General features: G+C 47.7%; 1 protein-coding gene across 3 annotated transcripts; it reads right to left on the bottom strand.

The window, feature by feature from the left end:
• Positions 1-809: 809 nt before the first annotated feature.
• On the bottom strand, positions 810-11,882 carry SLC38A7 (solute carrier family 38 member 7). Of its 3 annotated transcripts, none has more exons than XM_077931786.1 (11): positions 11,644-11,882; positions 9,094-9,549; positions 8,172-8,370; positions 6,355-6,499; positions 5,988-6,083; positions 5,173-5,230; positions 3,962-4,076; positions 3,633-3,780; positions 3,298-3,497; positions 2,494-2,548; positions 810-2,381 (listed from the first exon to the last, which is right to left on the bottom strand). In XM_077931786.1, the coding sequence occupies exons 2-11, from the start codon at positions 9,352-9,354 to the stop codon at positions 2,279-2,281; spliced, it is 1,380 nt and encodes a 459-aa protein (XP_077787912.1). In that variant the 5' UTR covers positions 9,355-9,549; positions 11,644-11,882; the 3' UTR covers positions 810-2,278. The 3 variants fall into 3 exon arrangements, with proteins under 3 accessions (XP_077787912.1, XP_028595264.2, XP_077787913.1); XM_028739431.2 differs by lacking the exon at positions 11,644-11,882 and adding an exon at positions 11,263-11,637; XM_077931787.1 differs by lacking the exon at positions 11,644-11,882 and adding an exon at positions 10,719-10,831.
• Between the last annotated feature and the right edge of the window lie 1,415 nt (positions 11,883-13,297).

Genomic DNA, 13,297 nt, shown 5'->3' with positions numbered 1-13,297 from the left:
TAAAGTCATATACATAATAATGTTTATTTATCTGGGGCGTGGCAGCTCAATGGCATCCCCAATCTAGACATTGATAAGAAATCACCAGGAACAACTTAAAGTCTAGGATGCAAGAAGAGAAAATTTCCCGAGTCAGCTTATGTCTACACCACTGTAGTTGACACTGGCTGAGGACTTGCAATCCAAAACATCTGGAGGGCACCTGGCTGCGGAGCCTGAGAGGCCTGCTTCAGCTCTCGCATTTTAGTAGCATTTCTGCTGGTGACTTTGACTGGTTTTATTTTTCTTTGTACTGACTTTCTAAACAGTGGTTCTTGAGATCATGACCCACAGAGTTCTATGCAGAAAGGCGGAACATAAAAACAGATATGAAATTAAAGGGCCTGCAGCAAAGGGTCTGGTTACGTATAGGAATATGTTATGGAAACATTAATCAAATGCAATGTGTTACATAAAGATTAGATAAACAGAACCTGAAAGGCAATGTTACCCTGCATGGATGGCCCACACCAGTTTCCCTAGTGCTGCCACTAGAAGCTGTCTTCTCTCTGTCTCCTCTTTCCAGATCTTGGAGAGGGGCAAAACTATTTTTCTCCAACTATGCTGCATTACTCAATGAGCGAAAGAGAAGCTGGGAAGAGTTGCTCAATAGCTGGCAGTTTGACAAAGAGATGGTTCCTGCAAGGAAGAAGGTGAAGGTGGGTAAGGGAGTTTTGGGCTTCTCTGTCCCGCTGCAGGAGAACCAAGCTATGAAGCCACCTAGAACTGGATCTGCATTAATGGACAGGAATCAAAGCACAAGCAACCCAGAAGTTGGAATTTTCCTTTTTAATTCTTATTTCCATGGTGACATTGTCCCATTAAAACCCAAACTTCACCACCACCACCCACCCTGGCACACAAGATTTGAAATGGGGGCTGGGAGGGTGTGTTGCACCTCCCCCTCCCCCCACAAAAAAATCTTCAAAATTAGTGTATAATTGACATTGAGAGAGAGCCTGGACTTTAGCACCATCTGCCAGGACATAGAGACCTCCTAAAAATCTGCTTTGTAAACATCAGAACATGCTACAAAATGCCACATTGGAACCAACAGATACGAATGGGATCCTGCAACAGAAGGTGTGGCCCTGAGATGTTGCTGTACTAACAGAGCTCCCATCATCATCCCTGACACTTGGGCCTGGCTGGTTGCACAGGCCGATGAGAGCATCTGGGGGGCTGCTACAGGTTCCCCACACATGGCAAACCTGTGATACAGCCCCAGAATCTGGCATCAACTTAATCAAATGAAAACATAAAAGGAAATAGGTCTCTGACAACTGAGAACCAAATGAATACTGTGGGTTAAAACATGATTGGATGGAGCAGAGACACCGCCCAGCAAAGGAATAGAGTTTGTTCATGTGGCATCTGAATCTGGTGAATCTCACCAGAAAGGAGGGGAAGGAAGTAGTCAGGTGACAGGAAGGAAGGACCTGTGTGAATTTGATGCCAAGGAAATGCCCTCAAATGTAGTCAAATATTCCCTTTTCCAATGTATGTGTATCTAAAACTCAAGAATCTTTCCCCTCAGTTTTCATTTTCAAATATAAAAAGTAAAAGGATAGCAACAATATAAAAACAAATAACTTCCACAATAAGCACCAAGTCCACAGGCCAGCCTTTACCAATAGGGTGCCTACCAAATGTTTCAGAGGGAAACTCCCATCAGTCCAGACATCATACGGCCGTACTAGCTGGAGCTAATGGGAGTTGTCATCCAAACCAGTCACCAGGCTGGAGAAGGCTGCCTTAAAGTAATTAAGCTGTAGTTCACACTGTGCAGTCATGTCATTATCAACCACATGACCTTTGCTACATCACTGGTCATGTTACAAAGATGAGCCCCACGGGCACATAAATTTAGAGCAGAAGTTGTGTAGTGAATGGCCTGGGTCCTCTTACACAAACGTGTGGAAGGCAAGGCCAAAGGAGAGTCCTTTTTGAGAGCGATGTCCCAAAAGGCAAAGTGGGATTCAGTTTGTGTTCAGAGTGTGAAGCTGCATGCACAGCAAGTGGCCCTGTGGGGACTTGACTGATCTATCAAGAATTAAATGGGAAAGAAAATGGAAATCAAAGTCTCGGAAGAGGCTCCCAACAAAACAAAACAGGAGTAGCACAATCACTGGGGGAGAGTGGAGGGAACGGCCGCCTCCTGCTGACACGAGACATCCCCAAATATTGGAATTCAAGAATCCAGAGGAGGAAAGGTACCCTCCGAGGGCAGTTGTAGGGATCACTTCTTGAGATCCATAAAGATAGCATTGGTAGTTGTCTGTCCAAAGATAAATGCTCCAAGGATAACCATGAAGACGCCGTAGCTCACCATCGCCCACCAGCTATGGATAAAAGAGGGGAGATTGGCATGAAGCACACATGATTCCATAACCACTGACCCCACATGGATGAACTGGGCAAGAGGAGGCAGCAAAGAAGAAGCACAGCTCTTACCCGGCTGGTCTGGCCTCTTGTATTTCGGAGAGCTTGGTGTGGATGAGGCAGAGTCCTGGCAAGGAAGGAGCGGAGGAAAACGGTGAAGCGAAAAAGCAGCAGAAGGAACCACCAAGGCATTTTTTTTGCAGCCATCTAGATCTCAGAACGATGAACAGTTCTAACAAAGCCAGTGTTACATTCAACTGTTTTGAGCAATATCAGGTTCTTGTTGGTGTGCAAAGGAAGTATGTCTTGAAAGCTCTAGTGAAAGAAGATCCACCGCTGAGGTGGCTGCAGAAAAGTCACTGTGCAGAAGAAAGTTGGTTGTGTGGGCTAACAATAAATTGCTAATTTATCCAAAGGAAGTGGGTGTGGGAAGGGTGGCAACTCAGGCTGAACTTATAGAGAAAGAGAATTCTGGCTAGGGGAATATTCTGGTCTGTCCAGAGCAGGTACCCACGAGGTGAGGTGAGCCAGGCTGGTAGTAAAGACCACCAAATAAAGTTCCAAGGGAGCCATCGGCTCTGCTAAAAGCAGAAGTGAACTGAGGTCTTCTGAGTCCCTCTGTCCTGTTTACCCCTCCTAAGCGAGACTCCCCAGCGTGAGGGCAACCGTTTCTCTGCCTCTCTGTAGCCTTCTGCCTGAAAGGCTCCCCCTGCCACTGGGCAGGGACCCTGGAGTGGGGGCACCTTGATTCCTCAGGCAAATCAAGCTGAGGGAGGCACCTCCATGGGTCCCTGCTCACAGCCTCAGGTTCAGATCCCCCCACCAAAAGCAGAATAAGAGCCCCCCTGTTGTACACAGTCAGCCAGGGGGAACTACCTGGGAAAACAAAGATGAAGCAGGCAGCCAGGCCCCCAATGAGAGAGATGACTTTGCCAATGTCAGGAATGAACAAGGCCAGGAGGAGGGTGAGGAGGAACCAGCTGACCGTCTGCAAGAGGCGCCGCCTCCTCTCCCGCACGACATCTTCTTCAACCGCCTCCCCCTTGTAGCGCAGCCAGAGGCCTTCCAGTACAGCCCTGGGCAGGAATCCAAGACAAAAGGAGGAGTTAGGGGTTGCCCTCTGCCACTGCAACACCCCCTGCAAGGACTGCACAGAAGCAGGTGAGGCTCACACCAGCCAGCCCCACCAACTCCTCCCGCTCCACACTCACCGGCCACAGAAATGCAGGATTGGGTAGGAAGTGAGAACGCAGACGATGATGGAAACCCGGGCAATGGCGACTGGGATGTCGTTGGAGGGGTAGGACATGAGCACATCCGGCTCCACACTGGACCCAAACGTCAAGTATCCACAGACTCCTGGCAGGAAACAGGAGGAAGAGGAAGAGAAGAAGATGAAGAAGAAAGAAGGTGGTTCACAATGACCCAGAGCCAACCACCAGCCACTTCTCATCCCATGAGGGAAAAGGGTTAGGGATCAGTCTCCTTTTTGCAGCTCAGAAGAGGCGATTGAACGCTTCCTCTTTTTCATCCCGCCTACCTGTGCCCGTGTAGACAAAAAGAGCAATGACCATGGCTGCTGTCACAACGGCCCCCCATGGCTTCACCTCTGGTTGCTTCATGCTGTGGAAAACGGGCACGCTACTGACATGGCACTGCCAGGGAGAAGAGGAATAGGAAAGGGTTTTTAGGTGTGGAAGAGGAGAATGCAAGTTTTCTGATCGCGCAGAAGTCACCAGCCTTTGTGATTACTTGCACAGGAGATCCTTCTCCCAGACTTGTTCTTTGGGCTAGTACAGTTTTTCCACACATACGTTTTCACAGCTGGAGACCAAAGAGCCAGTCAACAAATTCAGCAAAAAGTAGCCTTCACCAACCTGGTGGCATGAACATCTGGAGGGAGGATGCTATAACAGGGCCTCTGATTTTCCCTTAAGACTGTTAAAGAATAAGAACCACCTCTGCCTCATTCCAGGACCCAAGTAACTCACATTATCCCTTTTTAAATGCTTTCTGAACCAAATTCCATCTTAACTTTTCCTAGGACAGCTGTATTATTATTCTACAGTAATCCATTTCCCCTCATCTGTCAAAAGTAGGGAGTGCAAGCTCCATATGAGCACGTCAAAAGCTTTTGTCTGTGTGTTCACACCTTATTCAACCTTTCTTGCAAGAGGTTGAGACTGGTGTACTTAGGATATCACATCCTACTTATAAAAAACGGACAGAAAAAGACAAGGCTACATACCATAAATACCATACAAAAGAAAACACTACAATTTCATCTAAGATAAAAATGAATTAAACTTGAAACAAAGGTCAGGGTTTAGATTGATTATTTTGTCTCTCTCCCCATCCCATTGCACCCCCGTGTCTCCAAATAGAGCTGAGAAAGACCCCTGAATGAAACCCCAGAGAGACCCTGCCAGTCTGGAGGGCACCAAGCTAGCATAGAAAACATTGAGTTGGGTGGTTCACTGTGCTTTTACTTGATACAATTATTATTACTAATTGAATTTGTATGCTGCACTTCGTCTGATCACAGGGCAGCTCACAAAATAAAAATACAAAATGAGAACACAAAATATATACTAAAACAAATACCAATAGCTGCTCCCTCCCCCCCAACACACTTAAAAGGCCATAGAATGTTTAATCAGCCAAAGGCCTGGTTACAGAGGCACAGAGAGAGGTGGACTTTCTTGCCCTCAATGTGCCCACACCCACCTGGGGCCTTCAGACAAGCCTCACCTGGAAGCCAAAGCAAATGGTGGGCATGGCATTGAAGACAGACATCCAAGAAGAGGGGCTGCGGAGAGGAATGCACACGTTAGTTCAGGGTGTGGTTCAGCAAATGTCTACCATCAGCATTTACTCAGAATTGAAAAATCCCCTCCCCTGAGGGGAGTAACGTGTCAAGAATTGATTGGCAGGATCTAGTTTTAACTCAGTCAAAATTAATGCAGGAGAGGCACTTCCAAGGAAATCAATCTATCTTAAGATGCACACCTCTATTTTCACAAGGATGAAGTCAGGTTACAATTTTCTATACAGACAAAACTGGAACCCTTCCACTCGCGAACGCAGCCTTTCTAAATCTGATGTCCTCCAGATGTTTTGGACTACAACTCCCATTAGCCCCAGCCAGCCCAGCCACTGAAATCCAAACATGGAAGGCATCGGGTTGGGAAAGGATGGGTGAATGCATCCTTCTTCCCCCTACAGTGAGAATTACCCTCTTCCTTTCAGGTGTCCCCCACTGACTGATAGTTGAAAGTTGTCAAGTCCTGAGCAGGGGAGAACTGGATGGGTCCCCAGCATAAGGATGGCCAAAGGTCAGAGGAATGGGATGTGCCTCTCAGCAGCTTAAAGAGTGAGCAGATACAGTGCCCACCACAGAAATAAAAAGCTTTTTTACATTGATAGTTAAAAACTAACTGGAGACTCTCGATTGGGTAGTCTAGTAATTAAATGGTCAGGTCTCTCCACTGCAGAAAACAAAGACAGGAAGTGAGGCAACTCAAGAAGGCGCCACCTCTTTCTGAAGGAGCATCACTCCCACATACCTCGTTGTAATTTCCTCTGGGATGTTCTCATCAGGCCAAATATATTTGATGATTATGATGGCTGTGACATACCAGGTCCCGACAACACTCAAGCAGCTGTGAGAAAGAGAGAGAGTGGGACAGGTGATGGAGCTGCAGCTGCTATCTCCTTCCAAGGATCATCTTGAGATGCCAACACCCACCTTTTGCATCTAGACCTGCCCTTGACAGAGCAGTTCAATGGCACCTAGTCTTTCACTCAAGCAACACATCCTGGCAAGCAATACAGGCACCCTCACACTTTCATCTCATGAGGACCCTGGTTGGCAGCAGTGGCTGAGGAGCATTTGCCAAGATATGTGCCAGCTGAGAACTGGCCTGTGCTTACCTGGCGTATTTCTGGAAGCCAATCTCCTTGGGCACTGAGAGGGGAAGGATGAGCAAGAAGGCTGTGATGCTGATGGTGAACTTGCGGTCTGTGTACCAGTGGCCGCTCTCTGCCCCTGTGGAGTCCTTCATTAATGCTGCAATTACTAGACAAAGAGAGACTGCAATCATCCTCTGGGCCCAATCCACCAGGCAGAGGGAAGTCAAAGCTCAAAGGCCAGTGCACAGCTACACACACACACACACACACACACACACAAGACTCTCACAGAGACTTGAACTTCTTATGTCCAAGGAAACACAAAGCAACTGGCATGGAACTAAGGGGAAATTTTGTGTTATAGAAAGGTGTACAGAACACCAGAACCCAGGCAAGAGAAGCTCTGGATTTCTTGCGCTGGACTACACCAGCCGCCAGACATTGGGAGCTACGAGTCCTATCAGTCAAAGCCAGCATGGCCAATGGTCAGAGATGATAGAAGTTGAAGTTCAAACTATCTGGAGGGCACCAGGTTAATGGTAGCTCCCTCTGACCCTGTGATTCATGACGCTATGAAGGCAATGCTGGCAGAAACCCTTTTCATCACTCAGCAGACACCGCCAGCAAGAGGCATGCCTAGGAGTCAGCACAGCCCTCCCTGCTCCCCAGCAAGGGTAGCCTAATTCAAGAGCACAATTACTGAGACAAGGGAGCTGAGCGCCTTTTGCTATGTGCAAGCCCCACCCCCCAAGTAGTCAGTGGCACACTTGCCAAGAAACTCACAGGCAGGAGGCTGAACAGGCAGCTGGTGCCCAACTATTCAATGTGTGTGGCAGTCTAGTGTGAACGTGGTGGGTATTAGCCATAAAGTTTGGTTGGTGGCCTGGGTGCAAGCCATCCTCCCTCAGCCTTGCTCACCACACAGAGTGGTTGTGAGGGCAAAATGCTGTAAAGAAACTTAAAGTATTCTGTATACTGAAAAACAGCATAGGCAGTTATTCTATATAGCCCCCCAGGCTGTAATTCCTCTGAAGGCTACAGAGTATGCCCTCCACGAAGGAAACAGGACCTCCTCTTGTGGCATAATTCTCTGTGAGTTTCCTAGTGTGGAAAGAACCTTTAGCTGTCCAGATGTTACTGAACTACAACTCTTTATCATCACCCCTGACCATTGGCTACAGGGGCTGGTGGGAGTTGGAGTTCAGCAACATCTGGAGAGCCACAGGTTCCCACAACTGACCTACAGAAAAAGTAAATCAGGAGCTGCAGCCATGGTGGATGAAGCCAGAGCCAAAAACAGGCAGTTGGAAGCTCTAGGTTGTACAGCTCTTGTTCTCTCTGCAAGCTGCACAAAACAAAGGAGGGGGCGCAGCTTCAAGCCTCTCACAGTACCAAAAACAGAAGGCCAAGTACAGTGGTGCCCCGCAAGACGAATGCCTCGCAAGACGGAAAACCCGCTAGACGAAAGGGTTTTCCGTTTTTGAGTTGCTTCGCAAGACGAATTTCCCTATGGGCTTGCTTTGCAAGACGAAAATGTCTTGCGAGTCTTGCCATTTTTTTCCGCTCCCCCCCCCTTTTTCTAAGCCGCTAAGCTGCTAATAGCCTTTTAGCAGCTCAGCCGCTAAGCCTTTAATAGCCGCTAAGCCGCTAAACCGCTAATAGCGCTAATCCACTAATGGGGTTGCTTCGCAAGACGAAAAAAACGCTAGACGAAGAGAATCGCGGAACGGATTCTTTTCGTCTTGTGAGAAATAAGATTTCAAAATGAAATTAATTTTGACGAAGAGGGAAGGGCACAAAAGCCCAAACAGGCCTCCTCCTTTCCCAGCAGTACTCACTCTTGTCCTGCTGATCTCCAATGATGATGAGGAAGGCAATGCAGGTGCCAAAGGTGTAGACAGCAATGGCCACTTCGCACAGGATCCCGGTGACTTTGCCACACACGGCCCACACTACCTCCTGGTAGGTGCGCTCATTGCTAGCCTGGGAGCAGTAGGCCAGGATGACCAGGCCACCAATGATGAAAACCAGCATGCACTGCAGCAGAAATGGGAAGAGTGGCACCATGAGATGAGTGGCAGGCACCAGCGGGCAAACTGAAAACAATAAAAAGCTCTGGGCATATTTTTTTTACTCATCTCCTGTCTTGCTTTCCTGCTCTCTCCTGCTCCATACATATTTTAATTTGTTTTAGCTTTCCAACCTGCTGCCAACCTGGCTTTCCAGCCAGCACTGGTGTTATGATGCTAGGGCTGATGTGAGATGCAGTCCAAAACATCTGGAGGGCACCTACTTGGGGAAGGCTACATTGTCCCCATGGCAATATTTTGGAGATTCTATAGCTGCAAGTTTATTTTTAAAAATACTTTTAAGACCATAAGAACCACCTGCTGGATCAGGCCAGGGGGAGCCCATCTGGTCCTGCATCCTGTTCTCACCTGCAAGTAGAACCCAAGCACAAGAACACTTTCCCCACCTGTGGCTTCCAGATTTAGAAGCATTACTCCCTCCAACAGTGGAGGCAGAGCATAGCTATTGTTCCTAGCAGCCACTGAAAGCCTTCTCTGTGAATTTGCCCAGTTCTCTTTCAAAGCCATCCAAGTTGGTGACCGTCACAAGACCTTCACAGCCGCCCACATCAAGCTGTGCTCCAGCCAGGCCAAGTGAGAAAGAGCACCAGCACACTCTGCACATTCCCAAATGGATCCCTTCCCACCGCCCACACGTTTTTCCTCATCCCCACACCCTCCCTGCTTTCACCATCTGCAGCGTGATTCCTGCAGCCACTCCGCCTGCCATGCTGAAGGCTGCTGGGAAGTTCAGGAGGCCGGCACCCAGAGCCGCGTTCACAACAATGAAGACAGCTCCCAGCTTTGAGGTTGCAGCAGGTCCACGCTCTTCGTTGCCCTTGGGCCCCGTCTCCACATTGGGGCTCTGTAGCAGCCGGGCCCTCTCGCCGGCATCCGCACTCCATTCCCAGTCACCATATTCGGTGTTGATCCCCAAGTGGCCTTCAGACATCTCCTCCGCTGGAAAGGGCCACTCAGTGGCAGGCTAATCTGTATCCAACGAACCGCACTTTGCATCCCCCCAGCCTCCGAGAAGCACCAAGCGTTATCCCGACAGGCATGGATGTGTGGCATATAGAAGAGACATGCCTGAGCTCAGAATAATGTCACAAGCAGAGATGCTCGCAGTTTGGTGGGTCATATGGCCCTAGAAGAAACCAAAGGAAAGAGTCAGCTCTGAGCAGATGGAGAGGAAATGCAGGCTCCTGCTCACAGAAAACCTCAAAACCCATGCAGGAGGGGAACATTAAAAAACTCATTTCTGGGCCTTGTGATTTTTAAAGGATGCAGCAACTGCTAAGAGCTCAGAATCCAAAGTGGAGACCCAGGAAGCTATTCCCGCTCAGTACCATCTTCACAAAGGTTTAAAATTTGGCCCTAGCATACCTGTGGCCCAGCTCCCAAGGCACCAAGCTCCAAGTGCTCAGCACCCAAATATTCCTTTGCAATGGCTAAAACAAGAAAAGCTGAAGAGGTCTTCCATTGCTGCTTATCCTGTTTTGTGGGCTGCTAGAGAAACCAGCTGCATAAGCACTTCCCTCTACAACTCAGCAAAAAAGCTGTTTTGCTCATGCTGGGCAAAGTTTAGAATTGGATTTCGGGGGGGGGGGGGGGGACACAAAACCACAGGGTGGAGCTGAAAGATTTCTCAACTGGTGAAAAAATCAGTTTTGCTCCTCCCAAGCCCCATAATTTCTATTGCATATCCACTGTTGCGGTAAAACCATTTTTAAAAATTATTTGCTTACATCACCTCCACTACATTACCTAGTTTAGTCCTCAACTCCTCAATCAGCTATACAGAAGGGTTTTTTGGTAATCAGCAAGGAGAATTAAAATCTCTGAGGAGCAGGAGTGAGTAATTTGTTCTGTTTAAATTTAAACCCCCTTCCCCCCAAGATTAACAATGTAGTGTAGGTTTCAGAAAAATCTTCGATCATTATACAACATTCTAGATAAGATTCACAATTAAAGAAATCCAAGTGACTTGGATATTGATAATTATTTAATCACACCACTTGAAAAAAAATTTAAATTAAGTGATTTATATTTTTTCTAAAAAGCATATTTTTAAAAAATTACATAACAAAAACAAGGAGTGGTTGAAATGGGATGCTACAAATAAATAAATAAAGAAATGGTAGGATCTTCACCCATTTCTCTACAACCTGTAGAGAAATCATTCAAACTATGATTTTTGAATATGTTTCTGTAGCCAATTTCACATTTCCTTTGAAGCATTTGAAGCTCATCCAATTCTTCATCTGACTTTATGGTACTATATTGTAACCTCTCCTTCAGTTACTTCTCTCATACCTGGGTACTGTATAACACATTTAAATTTTCATTTCTTCATTTCATTTCTTCACAGTAAGAAACTGTTTAGCAATCCTGTGAGGATTACCACAAACATTATTTTAATGAATTCATCCCCCTTTACCTCTCTTCCTCTCTGCCAGCAAGTTTTAAATGGAAAATTATGAGTGTCAGATGTTTCCTTCTATTATTTCTGGCAGATAACAGACACAAATCTGAGCAGAAAAGCTTCAGAGCCAACACTGACAGGCCAGTGACTAGGCTTGGTGGGAGCCATGGATTCAAAATCTTACACGCCTAGGCATAAGGCAGAGAAACTCACTGGAAGAGAAAAATTACCCACAAAGCTCCCCCTAATGTGTTCACTTGTGAGTTACATTTCAGGCTCAACTTTCCTCCAAGGGATTCAAGGTAGCGTCCTCCCCTCCACTCCATTTAATTCTCACAACAGCCCTGTAGGGCAGACAATGCTAAGAGATGACATCCGAGCCAAGGTCGCTCAGCGAGTTTCAGAGCGCAGAGAAGGCGCCTCTCCCTGACTCACCCACAGCAGGGAGAGGCGAAGGGCTAGACAGGGAGCCGGCAGGCCATTGTAAGCTGTGGGCTTAATGATTTCGGGGCTGGGAAGGAGACACCCCGCAACTTCTTTAGCTGCTCAGCCCATTCAAATCGTGGCTGGCCGGCTCGCTCCAGCGGGCCGGGGAGCCGCAGCTTCTACTCCAAAGTGAATGATGGAGGGGATCCCGCCCCCCGCGGCACCCCCATAGATGCGCTTGCCGCTACCGCAGCGGCGGCCCCTTCGTCTCCCTGGCAAGCTAGCTTTCTGCTTGCAAGGGAGGGCGCCTTCAGCCCGGAGTGGGGGCGAAGAAGGCTCGCCAGGAGCGGCCCTGCAGCCTCCTTGCCTGCCGCAACCCCGCTTACCCACCTTCCACACCGGCTGCTCAGCTGACGAGAATCACATGGCGGTCGCGGCAGCTGCGGCGGCGCCCTCCCCTGTACGCGCGGCATGCTGGGAGTCGTAGTTCTTGAGGCCTAACCGCGCCCCCTCAGTGGCAAGAAACAGAACAGGCGGCCTTGGGCCGAGTCAGTCCACTATAGTCTCCGCTGACTCGCAGCAGCGGCTCTTCGGGGATTCAGGAAGACAAAGTCCTGTCAGAACCAGGGCTAGAGATGTCGCGGGTTGGAGCTGGGAGCTTTGGGTAGCAAGGATTGTTTCCTGCTTGGCAGGGGGTTGGACTCGATGGCCCTTGTGGTCTCTTCCAACTCTATGATTCTATGATTCTAAGGATAAGGAACCTGCGTGGTGGAGCCCTCCGGGTGTTGTTGACCGGCAACTCCCATCATCCCGCCACATGCTGGCTGTTGGGATTTGTAGGGCAGCGCCATCTAGAGGGCCAAAAGTCTCCCAGTCTGCTCTGGCAAACTGGTTTCCAAACTCCGTCCCCCTCCATAATCCACTTGAAAATGGCCAAGGGTCTTATTGGCAGACCACTTCACGTCTTTCCTGCCTATTATAGTAATTGTAATGCGGTGTGTTTAGGTGTTGCATATTTTTAAAACAGCATGGGGTGGGTTTTTTGCTCCTTTTGTTTCTTATATTGCATTTTATCGAAATACAATTTGTTTTCCATGGAATTCAAATTGTAATGCTGTGTAAGAAATAAAGGAAGCAAAAAAAAAAAAAAAAAAAAACCCAAAAAAAACAACACAGAGGGAGGGATAATAATAATAATAATAGTTATTATCACTATTTTGATCCCAGCTGTAGCTTCCATTTGTGATGGGGAGGCTGAAGTGAAATCTGTAGTTGGATAAAGGAATAATGGCTCTCTCCTTCCCCAGAAAGTTCTGCTTCTGCCTTTCTCCACAAAGCCAAGTTCAGAAAGCTGCCCTTGTCCTCCGCTCACTCCACTTCTACTGGTATACAAAAAAAGGAAGCTTAGGCAGCTTTGGACAAATAGGCAAAGTCGCTCTAATTTTCCTATACGCTTGTGAGAAAGGACAACTCAGAGTCTGACCCAGTACTGATAAGTAGGACAAGGTAGGTACTCTTGTCAAACTAATCCAATATGGTATTCAGATCTAGAAACATCTTATACAATGTAGGAATAAGAGGTGAAAATATAGCCACTATTAACATGAGAGCATGAACGTGCACTTGTTACTTCAGAATCTGCCTGGTGTAAAGACTGCCTAGCATCTCTTCATCACACTCTAGCATAGCCAAGAGAAGAGATCTGGTTTATGCAGAGCAGTAACAAGCCAAATAGAATAGACCTCATTCCCCATTTACCAGGATACTACTGCTATGGGTAGAAGTGCTCACGTACCTCACCACCACTCCCCATAATAGCAGTAAGGTACACTCTTCCTCACACCAGGCTGACTCCATTGTGCCTCCACCAGGATCATTCTGAACAGGATGAAAGTGTCAGCGCAAGGCCCACCACACAGCCTTGGTTACTCATTGTCATGTTGCAACACAGAAAGGTGCTTTAACTGTGGAAACCTCACAGCCAGATTTCTGCAATGGGGTTGATCCAGAGGCTGCAGTTGGTATAATAGTTATTTTGTTGGAT

The sequence above is a fragment of the Podarcis muralis genome, chromosome 7, assembly GCF_964188315.1.
Source record: "Podarcis muralis chromosome 7, rPodMur119.hap1.1, whole genome shotgun sequence".
Classification (NCBI taxonomy): Eukaryota; Metazoa; Chordata; class Lepidosauria; order Squamata; family Lacertidae; genus Podarcis; species Podarcis muralis.
The sequence above is the reverse complement of the archived record's forward strand: the minus strand, read 5'-3'. Positions and strand labels throughout refer to the sequence as shown.

What these genes read in the sequence shown, in the direction of transcription:
- SLC38A7 (XM_077931786.1), bottom strand. Translation starts at nt 9,354, where the DNA reads ATGTCTGAAGGCCACTTGGGGATCAACACCGAATATGGTGACTGGGAA. An exon ending in CCAGAGGAAATTACAACGAG is followed by an intron (nt 5,231 to 5,987) that starts GTATGTGGGAGT and finishes TCCTCTCCGCAG; the next exon opens with CCCCTCTTCTTGGATGTCTG. An exon ending in CAAGAGGCCAGACCAGCCGG is followed by an intron (nt 2,382 to 2,493) that starts GTAAGAGCTGTG and finishes TTTTATCCATAG; the next exon opens with CTGGTGGGCGATGGTGAGCT.